Below are 12,844 nucleotides of genomic sequence, written 5' to 3'. Positions count from 1 at the left end.
CTGCTAAAGTCCGACAGGAGGCGCTAACGGCTTATCGTTTCTTGCAGAAATCACGACAATATCATGTTCAGAAGTGACTAAAAGACGACGGTTTCAAAGTGAGTAAGAACAACCCATCCATTGCTTCGTGAGTTATTTGAACTTAGATTATAAAGAGCATGGCCACTGACATAGTAATTAACTTTCATTGTGAGACCTTTTTTTTTTTAAGAAGAAAAGCATCAACTGGACAGAAAAATAAAAGTATATACTAGAAAAAGGGAAAGAAGATAAAGGAAGAAAATTTCGAGTTGAAAAAAAATCGAGCTTGCCAGGATTCGAACCTGGAATCTTCTGATCCGTAGTCAGACGCGTTATCCGTTGCGCCACAAGCCCGGATGTGACGTCGAGAGGTCTTCTAAGGTTTATCAACATTTTAGCGTGGTAGCGTGTTTGTTTTCTAAATGTTTTTTATACAAGTATTTGGGATTTTATATATATTTTCTTTAGATCTTAGACGATGTCTTACTATTTGGCTGTATACAACTGTACTCAGTCCTTATCTTTAACGAAATTTTTAAGCGTAAGAATATCCTGTTAAGAGCGCCACCTGCCAGTTGTTTAAGAAACAGCAAGTTGAGGCCTGAAGTTCAGAACACGAAACATTTTAGGCCGGGCTTAAAATATAGATTATGTACTGGGAAAATTTCACCGACCTGTACGGCCTACGGTGCTGATATTCACGTCTACGTTTCCATGACTGCGAGATTTCGCGAGATTTCAAGTCCGAATGTGGGCTCACTTGTGGCTGTCTATGGTACTGAAGCGGCACTTTCATACATGTAAACAGTTAACGTTATATTAGGTAACGTTATACATAATGCAAATGATGACCCCATTTGTATAATCAATGTAAGGGTGGGTAATAGCTTTGTGGTAAATGATGGCACTGATCTATATTATTTTATTTGTGACGTATAACATATGCTAGCTAGGTTAGAAAATCACCCTGCATAGGTTATGCAAATAATGGCACATTCACATAATGTGATCATGATTCTTGGCAAATGTATGGGATCTTCCAACTCTAGTTTTTCTTATATTAGGCCACACCGACTTAATTTTATGGATGACATCCGCGCGCGCATTGATGTTCGCCTGTCGACCCTACAAAAAAAAAAAAAAAAGATCACCTCCACCGAGGCTCTTGCCTTGCTCTAGGCCTGGGTTTCTAGTCAGCGACAAAACGGAGCCGAGCACCCAAGCTATCGAATTCGAAGCTCCACGACTCAAGAACTCAGTACATAAGTATAGTACCGATTCATAAATGCCAAAAAAAGCCAGCATGTGCCGGCTTGTCGTATACGTCACTATGTACTGTCGGGAATTCACAATACCAGCTTTGTATTCCTGTGGTTCAGTAGCATTTTTATTTTTGGCCGGAATTTTTTTTATTCGCCCGCGTGCACAAGTTTGGGGGTCTTCAGAGGATGTCATCCATAAAATTAAATCGGTGTGGCCTTACGAAAGGGTCAGGACGAGAACTAAACGACCTAGGGTTCAACAAACTGATCACGTCCAGACAATCTATACTAAATGTGTACCTGCACATGGCAACGATGAATAAACAAGACTTTGCTATTATATAAGTTTTGCTTTTTCAAAAGAATTCCGGGGAAACTGTTGAGATAGCATTCAGCTGTAGTGACGCAGAGTCTCAGACAGGTAAGTAGTTGACTGGTATATTCAACGGCTTTCTACGTGACTTACTGAGTCTGGTTTCCCTTGCTTTTTTTTGTTTTTGTTTGTTTTTTTTGTTTTTGTTTTTTTTTTCTCTCAGTCTCCTGCATGAAGCAAACTCACGAATTCAAGAATCATACTCTAACTATTACGTACTTTTAATATTCCTTAACAGAGCTTTCTTTTTAGCCATTTTCCAACTATGGAATTTGTAAAGGTTATACGTGCATAATAATAAACACAAGACATGAACTGCATCAAATAAAGGCCTAGGATTCCTTATTTTCTGTATCAACGTTTAACATTACAATCACACCATGTTATCCATAGCATCAAATCTGTATGCTTATGCTCGACTTCACTACCTTAAACAAACAGAAAAAAATTAACAGAGTGGCTTTTACAGTACCTGGACAGATCCATGCCCGAATCGAACCAGCTTTAAGAAAAAAAACTTTGTAAAGCTGGATATACAATCAACATCTGGGCGTTTAGGTACGTAAAGTACTTTTAGGGCCGAGTGTCCGGGTGGGACTTGGCAGTTTTGGGCTCCGTTACGTCTGTGCCATACACGGGGTTTTCTAAACCGTAACGCGTCGTTTTAGTAATGACTATGTCGCCTTCTGTCGGTATCTCGTCTTCTGTGTGCTGGAGCGGTGTAGCCCCAATCATGGGGGCAGGACCCGATGGCTGGACGTTAGAGTTATCGTACGTGTGGGTACATGGAAGCGGATCTGGGGTGTTCTGTATCTCTGTGCTAGAGAGGAGTGACTGTCTGTTGAGGTTGACTTCTCCTTCGTCGATCCCCAAGTTTTGTGGTACGTCATACACGGGGTTTTCCAAGCCGTAACGCGTCGTTTTAGTAATGTGTTTGTCGTCTTCGTCCTTCTCTTCTTCTGTGTGATGAAGTGATGTAGCCCCAATCGTGGGGGAAGGATCTAATGGCTGGACGTTAGAGTCCGTGTGAGTACATGGAAGTGTATCTGAGGTGTTCTGTATCTCTGTGCTAGAGAGGAGTGGTTGTCTGTTGAGGTTGACTTCTTCTGCTTGGTCGATCCCCAAGTTTTGTGGTACGTCATACACGGGGTTTTCCAAGCCGTAACGTGTCGTTTTAGTAATGACTATGTCGCCTTCGTCCTTCTCTTCTTCTGTGTGCTGAAGTGATGTAGCCCCAATCATGGGTGCAGGATCCGATGGCTGGACGTTAGAGTACCGTACGGTGGGCCCCTGGTCGGACGGTAGAGTTGGGGTACGTGTAAGTACGTGGGAGTAGATCAGGGAATTCTTCACAAGTCGTCATCATCTGGCCTTGTGGTTGTGGTGAGACGTTAGATCTAGAGTTGACGTAGGTGTGAATTTGTGGAGGTGGATCTGGGATCTCCTCTGCTGGAGTCTCCGAGCCTTGTGGTTGTGTTGAGACGTTAGAGTTACCGTACGTTTGCGTTCGTGGAAGTGGATCCGGGATTTTCTCTACCTGCTGTATCTCCGTGCTAGTGAGGCGTGATTCTCTGTTGAGGTTGTCATAAATGTTGGGGCTCTCGACTTCTTCTCCTTCGTCCCTCCCCAAGCCTTGAGGTTCCGTTAGTTCTGCACCAACGGCATTTGTGTCCGGGATCCCCTCAAATGTGTGCCGAAGCTGTGTAGGGTTTTCAGTTGTGCGGGCTACCGGTGGTTGTGCGTTAGGGTTGAAGTGGGTGCGTGGAAGTGGATCTGGGATTTTTTCTGGGTCACTAGTCATCTTCTGTCGTAGTTGTGATGTGTTGACGTATGTGTGGGTGCGTGGAAGTGGATCCGGTGGGATTTCTTCTTCTGGATCACAAGTCATCTTCAGGCGTGGCTGTGATGTGACGTTAGGGTTGACGGACATGGGGATGCGTGGAAGTGGATCCGGCGGGATTTCCTTTTCTGGATCACAAGTTACCTTCAGGCGTGGTTGTGATGTGATGTTACAGTTCACGTATGTGTGGATACGTGGAAGTGGATCCGGCGGGATTTCTTCTGGATCATCAGTCATTCTCAGACGTGGCTGTGATGTGACATTAGAGTTGACGGACATGGGGATGCGTGGAAGTGGATCCGGTGGGATTTCGTCTTCTGGATTTTGTGTCATCTTCAGCCGTGGTTGTGATGTGTTGACGTATGTGTGGATACGTGGAAGTGGATCCGGCGGGATTTCTTGTGGATCATGAGTCATTCTCAGACGTGGCTGTGATGTGACGTTAGCATTGACGGACATGGGGATGCGTGGAAGTGGATTTGGCGGGATTTCTTCTGGATCACTTGTCATCTTCAGCCGTGGTTGTGATGTGTTGACGTATGTGTGGATGCGTGGAAGTGGATCCGGCGGGATTTCTTCTGGATCATCAGTCATTCTTAGCCGGGGCTGTGATGTGACGTTAGGATTGACGGACATGGGGATGCGTGGAAGTGGATCCGGCGGGATTTCCTTTTCTGGGTCACTAGTCATCTTCTGTCGTAGTTGTGATGTGTTGACGTATGTGTGGATACGTGGAAGTGGATCCGGCGGGATTTCTTCTGGATCATCAGTCATTCTTAGTCGGGGCTGTGATGTGACGTTAGGGTTGACGGACATGGGGATGCGTGGAAGTGGATCCGGTGGGATTTCTTCTGGATCACTTGTCATCTTCAGTCGTGGTTGTGATGTGATGTTAGAGTTGATGTATGTGTGGATACGTGGAAGTGGATCCGGTGGGATTTCTTCTTCCAGATCATGAGTTATCACAGAACCCTGTGCCTTTGCTGTAACGATTCGTGGAAGTGGATCCGGTGGGATTTCTTTACAAGTCGTCTCCGGGTCTTGTGGTTGTGCTGAGACGTTAGAGTTGGTGTTCGTGTGGGTCCGTGGAAGTGGATCCGGAATTTCTTCTCCTAGAGTCTCCGGGCGAGGTGGATTGTGCGAGATTGAATTGTCGGGTCGTGGAGGTGGATCTGGGATCTCTCCAGCCTGAGTTATTCCCGAGCCTTGAGGTTGTGATGAGGCCTTGGAGTTGGTAGGGATGTTTGATCGGGGACGAGGGTCCCGGTCCGGGTTGGATGTGGCCCCTTTTGGCTCCGTGGCGTCTGTGCCGCACGAGGGGTTTTCCATACGCGTCGTTTGGGCACTGGCTGTGTCGCCTTCGTCCGGCTTCTCTTCATCCGTGCGCTGAACCGGTGTAGGGTTCACAGTCGTGGGAGCAGCCGGGGCCTGTGTGTGGGTGTCTTGCAGCGGTGGGCTTCCGATAGCGAATCTGATGACACAAACAACAGCATCTCCGATGGCGTCTGCTGTATTGCCTTGTGAGTAGTAATGCTGATGTTGATGCCTCTTGTGGTACTTCAAGCAGACGACCGTTACCACAATGGGAAAGAACAGCGCCAGGGATGCACTTAAGATATAGACGGCTATCATTCCGGTGGGCCATTTTGTGTCAGCTCTTGTAGAGTTACCATCCTGTGGGATGGCTCTGTCCGTAGCCTCTGTTTCTATTGCATTCCACTGGGCAGAGGTTTTAGTGTGGACGTCTGTCATCACGGTGGGCGACTTTGTGTCAGCTTTTGGAGAGTTACCATCCTGTTGGATGTTTCTGTCCGTAACCTCTGTCTCTGTTGCATTCCACTCGGCCTCTGTTTCTGTAGCCTCTGTTTCTGTTGCATTCCGCTGAGCAGAGGTTTTAGTGTGGACGTCTGTCTTCAGGGTGGGCGACTTTGTGTCCGAACCATCCTGCTGCCAGTGCTGGGTGTTCTTGTACGAGGTTTGTCTGACGTTCTCTGTTACGCTTGCATTCCGCTGAGCAGGAGTTTCGGTGTAGATGGCTGTCGTGACGGTGGTCTCTTGTCTCTGGCCCTTTCCACTTGCCTCATCAGATGACACGTTCAGTGTCAGATTCAGAGCGCCCATCGAGCTCCAGGTACTGGATTGCACCACACACCGGACAGTACCTCCCTTCCAGCACTGGTAGAGTCCCTGATTCATGTGGATGGTGCAGGTGGACTTTCCAATGTAGGGCAATGCCTTTTGGTCTGACGAGTGCGCCGTTCCTCTTCCAGGAGACTGGGTGGTGGGAAACTCGTGCTCCAAGCGTGTGGTTCCAGCACCGCCACAGTCGTCGTAGCTTACGTTGGCAGTTCCCTCTTTAACAACTCTCCCTCTAGGATCCACACACCTCAGGATGGCCGGCTGGAACTCCCAGAAGACCTCACACACGAGAGTGTATCCGTTATCGCGACGTGAAACACTGGCTGTCGGTCCCGGGCACGGCATGCTCTCCGCGTACAGGGCGACAAGTTTTACCCCCGAGAGGCTTGGAGGGTAACCGCACCGCAGGTTGTTGTAGACCCGCCAGTCCATTGCTGCTCTAACCCTCCCGGTCTTTAGCCCACTCACGGCACAGGTGCAGCGGAGAGGGTTCTCTCGAAAGTCGATAACCCTTCCGCTCATGGCCGCCAGTAGCTCCATCGAGACGGTCGAGATCAGGTTGTGTCGAAAGTTGGCGTTCCTCAGAGCGGTCAGTCCTTGCAGCCAGTCTGCGTTCAGAGACCGTAACCTGTTGTGAGCCAAGTCGAGCACCATCAGGCTGCGAAGATGACTGAAGGCCTTCCCGGCGATGCATGAGATGTTGTTGTTGTTCAAGTGCAGGGACTTGAGGTTGGTCAGATTTGCGAAGTGCCGCTCTTCAACAGCCTGGAACCGGTTATGGCTGAGGTCGAGAGACTGTAGCTGTACCAGTGGCTGGAGGGCATTCTCGTCGATTTGCTCGACTTCGTTCCAAGACAGGTTGAGACTTTTCAGCTTCGCGATTCCGTCAAACCAGCTTCCAATGGCCTCAAAGGCGTTCTTTGCCATGTTCAGGGTAGTAACATTTGGGACCACGGAGAAGGTACCATTTTGAACGGTCCGGATGCGCCCAGGCCCCAGAATCAGAGTGCGGAGCTGGGTAAGTCCAGGCAGCGGTTTGAGCTTGCCGCTGCTGTCGGAGTGCCCCGCGACTTGCAGCATCGTCAGAGAGGCAGGCAGACACCCGAGCTGATCCTCATCGGTCTGCCCGGTCGTGTTGCAGATGGCACAAGGCTGCCCTGAAGTCGAGAGCCCCCTAGCGACTTCCCTGCGTACCTCACATGGCTCAGAACGCTTGACTGTACAGAGGTCTTGGCAAGACTGGCCAGGCTGAGACGGCTCAAACGCAAAGCAGAACAGAAGCAGCAAGATCTTTGTACCAGACATTGTAGTCTCTTTATGTCTTTTTACAATACTCTAGTCCAGCATGACACTGCAAATGTTTTAGGATATACTACCAGTCTTTGAATGAGCTGTAAAGCTACATCGAGTTCTAGATAGAGAGCTAGTGCTTGCCCAACACAGCAAGTCACTCTGAATCCGCCAGGTGGCAGGAGTCTGGGTGAATTCGCCGTATGGTGTTTATGTTGAAGCAGCCTGAAGGAGTGAATAATGCAAAAGTTATAAAATGTTCTTGTTGATAAATGGATGGGTGAAGCTTTATCAACGTGTCTTGCGCTAGTTTATGTGCCCAGCCTGTGTGACACACAGGCATACCAAATAATCTAAACATCCAGTAGGAAATCTTAAAGTCATCCAATACAATGTCAGGGCACTAAAACCGGATTTTCTGGTCTTTTTTTCATGTAGTAATGCCACAGCAAGTAGATTGTATGGATAAAATCCTTTGTTAACTCCAAATCTATTGTGAAAGAGTAAAAAAAAAACAAGGCGGGCCAAAAAAAAACCCACAACATTTCTACATGTTCACATTTCTACATCATAAACCTTGTTCGACAAGAAATAAAAGTCAACTGCCAACTACTAAGTATTACAACATTCATTTGTTAGGCCATGTTGATTTGATTATATGGATGACATCCGCGCGCGCATGAATTTTCGGCCGTTTCCAAAAAAAAAAAGTTTTCAACCATACTGTAAATCGTGCAAAACAGTTGCTAAATGAGCAAAAATATACCATAAGTTGCAAGGAAAACATTTAGAAACGATACCAATGTCGTAGAATGCCAAAATCAAAGGAAAAAGGACAAAAATGTAACGAAATGAATTCGAAGAGTAGATTATTCGCCATAACATATTCTGTGCCATTTGTTCCACCTTCTTGACCACGTAGATTTCATAGTGAAAGCAGCTTTTTTTTTTTTGCAAAACTTTTTTTTTATTCGCACGCGCGCATCAGTTTTGGGGTTCCCAGAGGATGTCATCCATATAATCAAATCAACATGGCCTTACTGTAAAATAAAAGTTTTCAATCAATTGTACAGATTAAGGGAGAACATCACATATAAAAGGAATGAAATACATCACTGCATAAAAGCAAAATACAAAACACATTGGAGCCTTGTGTTGTCTCCTCTCTTCATTCATGTTCCGGCATGGCAAAAGACATATTTGCCCATTTTTTGCATGTTGAACACTGTCAGAGGGCAACAAAATTTAACTTTTTCTCAAAATCAGGCAAAAATTAATACGCGCACTGATGTCATCCATAAAAATTACTTGCTGTGGCCTAAATATATATAAATTGAATCAAACTTATCCCATAGCATTTTTTCTGAGGGAAAAATGCAATGTCACTGACGGAAACAGTTGCTTGTTTTGTATTGCAGGCTGATTCTAGCTATTTATAATTACAGGCGGTACAAAAAATAAAGAGAAGCCTCAAGTAGCTTATTTTGGAGCTATGTCAAATGCTTCAAGTATGAAATGATGACGAAAATGTACTAAAAGGTAGTAAATGTCAGATTTCCCTATCCACAATATTTTTGTTTCGTTTTACCTCCCCCCCCCCTAAATTGCATTGGTTGTTAAACACTGTTGCTTGCAGTACGCCCTAGGCCATATCTACTGTACAGCATAACTTTCCTATGTTGTTATGTTCGAGAAGCCTATATTCAAAACCTAAGTATGCAAGGAAGTGGTCATATGTTGCAATAAAGCAATGGCAGATTTCTCTTTCCCGATGTGCGTAGTAATGTTTCCAGGTGTTTCAAAAAGAGAGAAGAAAGGGCAACTAACTGTAGATGATAGGTAGTAATAGTATTGTTGTAATATATAGCACTTAGCATTAGAATATAGCGTTCCAGTATATAAAATATTTTTTATCTTCTCGACCACATTTGGTCACATTTGTGCATTTAGCCAACCTGGGCAAGAACATGCAATAAAGATTCATAATTATCATATCTATAACAAGTGCTCAGTAATACACATCACTGTGTGAAAAGGCAAAATATGCAAGACGTTTCAGATTATGAACTATTGTAATAATGTGTTACCATAAAACCCACCTTTTACTATACGCCGTGATCATCTGTGCACCTTGTACGACATCCTTAGACGAGTTTATATGGGGTTCTCAAAAAGAGCAGCTTGATAACCTCACAACACCAACCCATATCCAGACTACTTCCCGTGTTTTGTGATGTTATAAATAATAATATTTTGCTGGTGAACATAGGTTATGTGCGGCCTAGACTTAATCAGTAGAAAAAAAGCCTTAATTAAACATCAATAATGCATAGCTTCCTTGGAATCCTTTTGAAGGAGCAAACGTAACTTCCTTGTTGCCATGTGCTGGTCTCCTACAATACTTGTTGAACATGGCAACAATGAATTGGCTTTGCTTCTCCAAAAGGATCCCAGTGAAGGTTTAGATTATATTGAAGAGTTTTCTTTTGATAGGTCTACAACACACATACCTGGTAGCCTGTTTTTTTTTGCGAGTATTATACCATTATTTATGATTATTACCTTTGTCAGAAGGCTATGCGTTTAGGTACACCATATATAGGGGTTGTTGATGTTTTAGTCGGTTATAACTCGGGACGTGGAGCATATATCTTTGATATCTGGTAGGTAGTTTAAGACAACGAAGGTCAGTCAATTTTGGGTACTCTAGCAGTTTTGCGAGGTACCACAGCAGGGTATATGGATATATACATGTATCTTGTATTGTGGACATGCTGTGGATTTTTGAGTGAGACAATAGTATTTGTATATGTATATATAATTTTTAAGTAATACAAGTGCTTATGGCAAGCACACAGCAAAACAAATAGTATTAGATAGCCCTTTCATTTATAGAAGGAAAAAAATCTGCATGATTGATCAAATTCAATCCTTTGAAAGTTATTAGTCATTTGAAAAAAAAGAGGTCATATGGAGTAGTCTCAAGGCCTTTATTCAAAGCACAGGGAATTCAAACAACATTCTGCAGTGATGTGTAGTACTTGTGATTGCCTGTTGTTCCATCACCTCTACTGGAGTGAACAATCGAGTCATTCTACCAAAGCTGACTGATTCATGTTTAACTCATGACAATTTCTGATGGGATTTTGATTAAAACATCTCGTTGCCAGCTTCCGTACATGTACTGTCTTCCATAGTTACTGTCTGTGCTGTGTAAAATATGGTAACATAGCACGGTATTAAAAACAGTTGGCAACATCCAGTCACAAGTACTAGCATTCCTGGGTCTCAGTACACAACATGCTGCTTGTCTAGTTTTCCAAATCCTGGCCTCCACACATGCACAGAATTACCACCTTTTGTAACAGCCCCATGTTGGTAAAAGAAGCTTCGTGATAGGACATTTTCTTCCACCTAAAGTGCCATTATTGGAAGGTACTACTGCCGCCAGGATAAATGTAGGTGAATGTACCTTGTATAGTAGGTCTCCTGATTATTAATATACCTGTAGTTGCTACATTTTACAATCTGGTCAGGTACATGTATGATGAGTACAATTGTATCTACATAGGATGCACCATCATACAAGGGGCCCATACCCTTCAATTTTATAAAACCGCTCTCCTTTTAGGAGTTAAACCAAGCCTCTTTCTTTTTTTTTTTCATACAAGTTGGGCAAGATGGTACATCCCAGAGACAGGACATTTACAGTTTTAATCACAAAGCACTTTTATACCTTTTTTTAAAAAGTATCTTAAGCAATTTCACAAAACACCACACCTTACAAATAGCACTTACCAAGTGATTTTTTTTCACATGTAGTATACATTAACATGTGTGGGTTGTAGGTTACCATTATAAGAAAGAACCACACCTTATTAAAGGTAGCAAGCAAAAATACACAAAATCATACTCTGAGCTACGTCATAGTGAGATTGAAAAGGAATCTATAGTAAGTTCAATATACATTTTGAAATATCATCTGTAATTGTAAAATTAGTTACAAATTGCTGCACATATCATCAAAGGTATGTTGAGGAAGGGCAGACATAAACCTCCCCCCCCCCCGCCCCAAGAGTTCTATAACCGTCCTTCTGGACTTGATCACGCACACACGCACAAATTTATGACACACGTTTGAGTTTCACTCGGACCATACGTAGACCATGCTTCACACAACGACTACCATGCTTAGCATGGACTCAATGCTTTCTTCGATTATCATGAAAGTTCATCTGTGTTGGTAGTAATCATAGTAAAATGTTAAACTTTATTCCAACACACTATTTACAGGGATCAAATTTTCAGCGACCACTGTCGTCTTCATCAGGATAATTAATGACCAATCACTTCACAACGTCACAAGGTCACGTGTTTGTAAACCGTAACTCTCGCGAGATCACGTTGTGAAGTGATTGGTCATTAATTATCCTGATGAAGGCGACAGTGGTCGCTGAAAATTTGATCCCTGTAAATAGTGTGTTGAAATAAAGTTTAACGTTTTACTATCAATGTTTTCTTTTGTCACTGGGAGCTGCACTCACAACCTCATCCCTAAGCATAGCACAGCACAGGATCAGAGGTTCAACACGTCACACCCCACCCACACCAACTGTGCCGTCCTAACAACGCCTTCAAAATCAACTCAAAATTAAAGGGAAACCACTACAAAAATTCTCTTCTTGGACCAAATCTGATGACTGAATAAGCCGGTTTGCAGTTTAAACTATGCATGCACATTGTGCATAATATGACAGTACATGTACATGTATATTGTGCGTAACATGCCACAGTGCATGTATATTGTGCGTAACATGTCAGTACATGTACATGTATATTGTGCGTAACATGTCAGTACATGTACATGTATATTGTGCGTAACATGTCAGTACATGTATATTGTGCGTAACATGTCAGTACATGTACATGTATATTGTGCGTAACATGTCAGTACATGTACATGTATATTGTGCGTAACATGTCAGTACATGTACATGTATATTGTGCGTAACATGTCAGTACATGTACATGTATATTGTGCGTAACATGTCAGTACATGTACATGTATATTGTGCGTAACATGTCAGTACATGTACATGTATATTGTGCGTAACATGTCAGTACATGTATATTGTGCGTAACATGTCAGTACATGTACATGTATATTGTGCGTAACATGTCAGTACATGTATATTGTGCGTAACATGTCAGTACATGTACATGTATATTGTGCGTAACATGTCAGTACATGTACATGTATATTGTGCGTAACATGTCACTACATGTACATGTATATTGTGCGTAACATGTCAGTACATGTACATGTATATTGTGCGTAACATGTCAGTACATGTATATTGTGCGTAACATGTCACTACATGTACATGTATATTGTGCGTAACATGTCAGTACATGTATATTGTGCGTATTATGTCAAGCTTGAAAGCCCAAGACAGACAAAACATCTCTTGACATGTATCAAGAATGGTGTAGACAAAAACTGTTCACAAGTTTGGGCCCTTCATGTTTTACCTTGTACATGCACAGCTCAAATTGCAAACTGGCTCCTAGGGAATGCATGCATACACTTATTGTGTTGTAAAAAGAAAAGTACTTCAAAGAAAGTATCCAACTTCCAATGACCTAGTTGAAAAGATGTGATGTTTCAAGTCAGACCGATACTTGCTGTTGGTTTAAGAATTAAACCTTTGTCTTCCTTTGATAAACATAATATCAAATTGTACGGGTAAAAATATTTTTGTTGTAATAATCATGCTTTATGTCAATTTCTCTACATTAAACATTTCTACACGAGACATTTTGTTAAATCACACTACTCAAAGAGCCAGTACCCTGATCTTTGACAACTGTATAGTAGTAAGGTGACCGCACACTGACCACTGGTCATTCCAGCAACAC

The 12,844-nt window shown here is 43.3% G+C and overlaps 1 protein-coding gene and 1 non-coding gene across 2 annotated transcripts; both read right to left on the bottom strand.

The window, feature by feature from the left end:
* Positions 1 to 302: 302 nt before the first annotated feature.
* Trnar-acg lies at positions 303 to 375 on the bottom strand. Its single transcript has one exon. It is a non-coding gene; the product is annotated as a tRNA-Arg (tRNA).
* A 2,548-nt stretch (positions 376 to 2,923) lies between these two features.
* Positions 2,924 to 6,940, bottom strand: LOC109468444. The gene has a single exon (XM_019766690.1). It carries the CDS (start codon positions 6,938 to 6,940, stop codon positions 2,924 to 2,926), a length of 4,017 nt encoding a protein of 1,338 aa, XP_019622249.1.
* Between the last annotated feature and the right edge of the window lie 5,904 nt (positions 6,941 to 12,844).

This window comes from Branchiostoma belcheri, unplaced genomic scaffold, assembly GCF_001625305.1.
Source record: "Branchiostoma belcheri isolate BF01 breed outbred unplaced genomic scaffold, Haploidv18h27 scaffold2, whole genome shotgun sequence".
Taxonomy (NCBI): Eukaryota; Metazoa; Chordata; class Leptocardii; order Amphioxiformes; family Branchiostomatidae; genus Branchiostoma; species Branchiostoma belcheri.
Note: the sequence above shows the minus strand (reverse complement) of the source record. Positions and strands in the feature narration are given on the sequence as shown.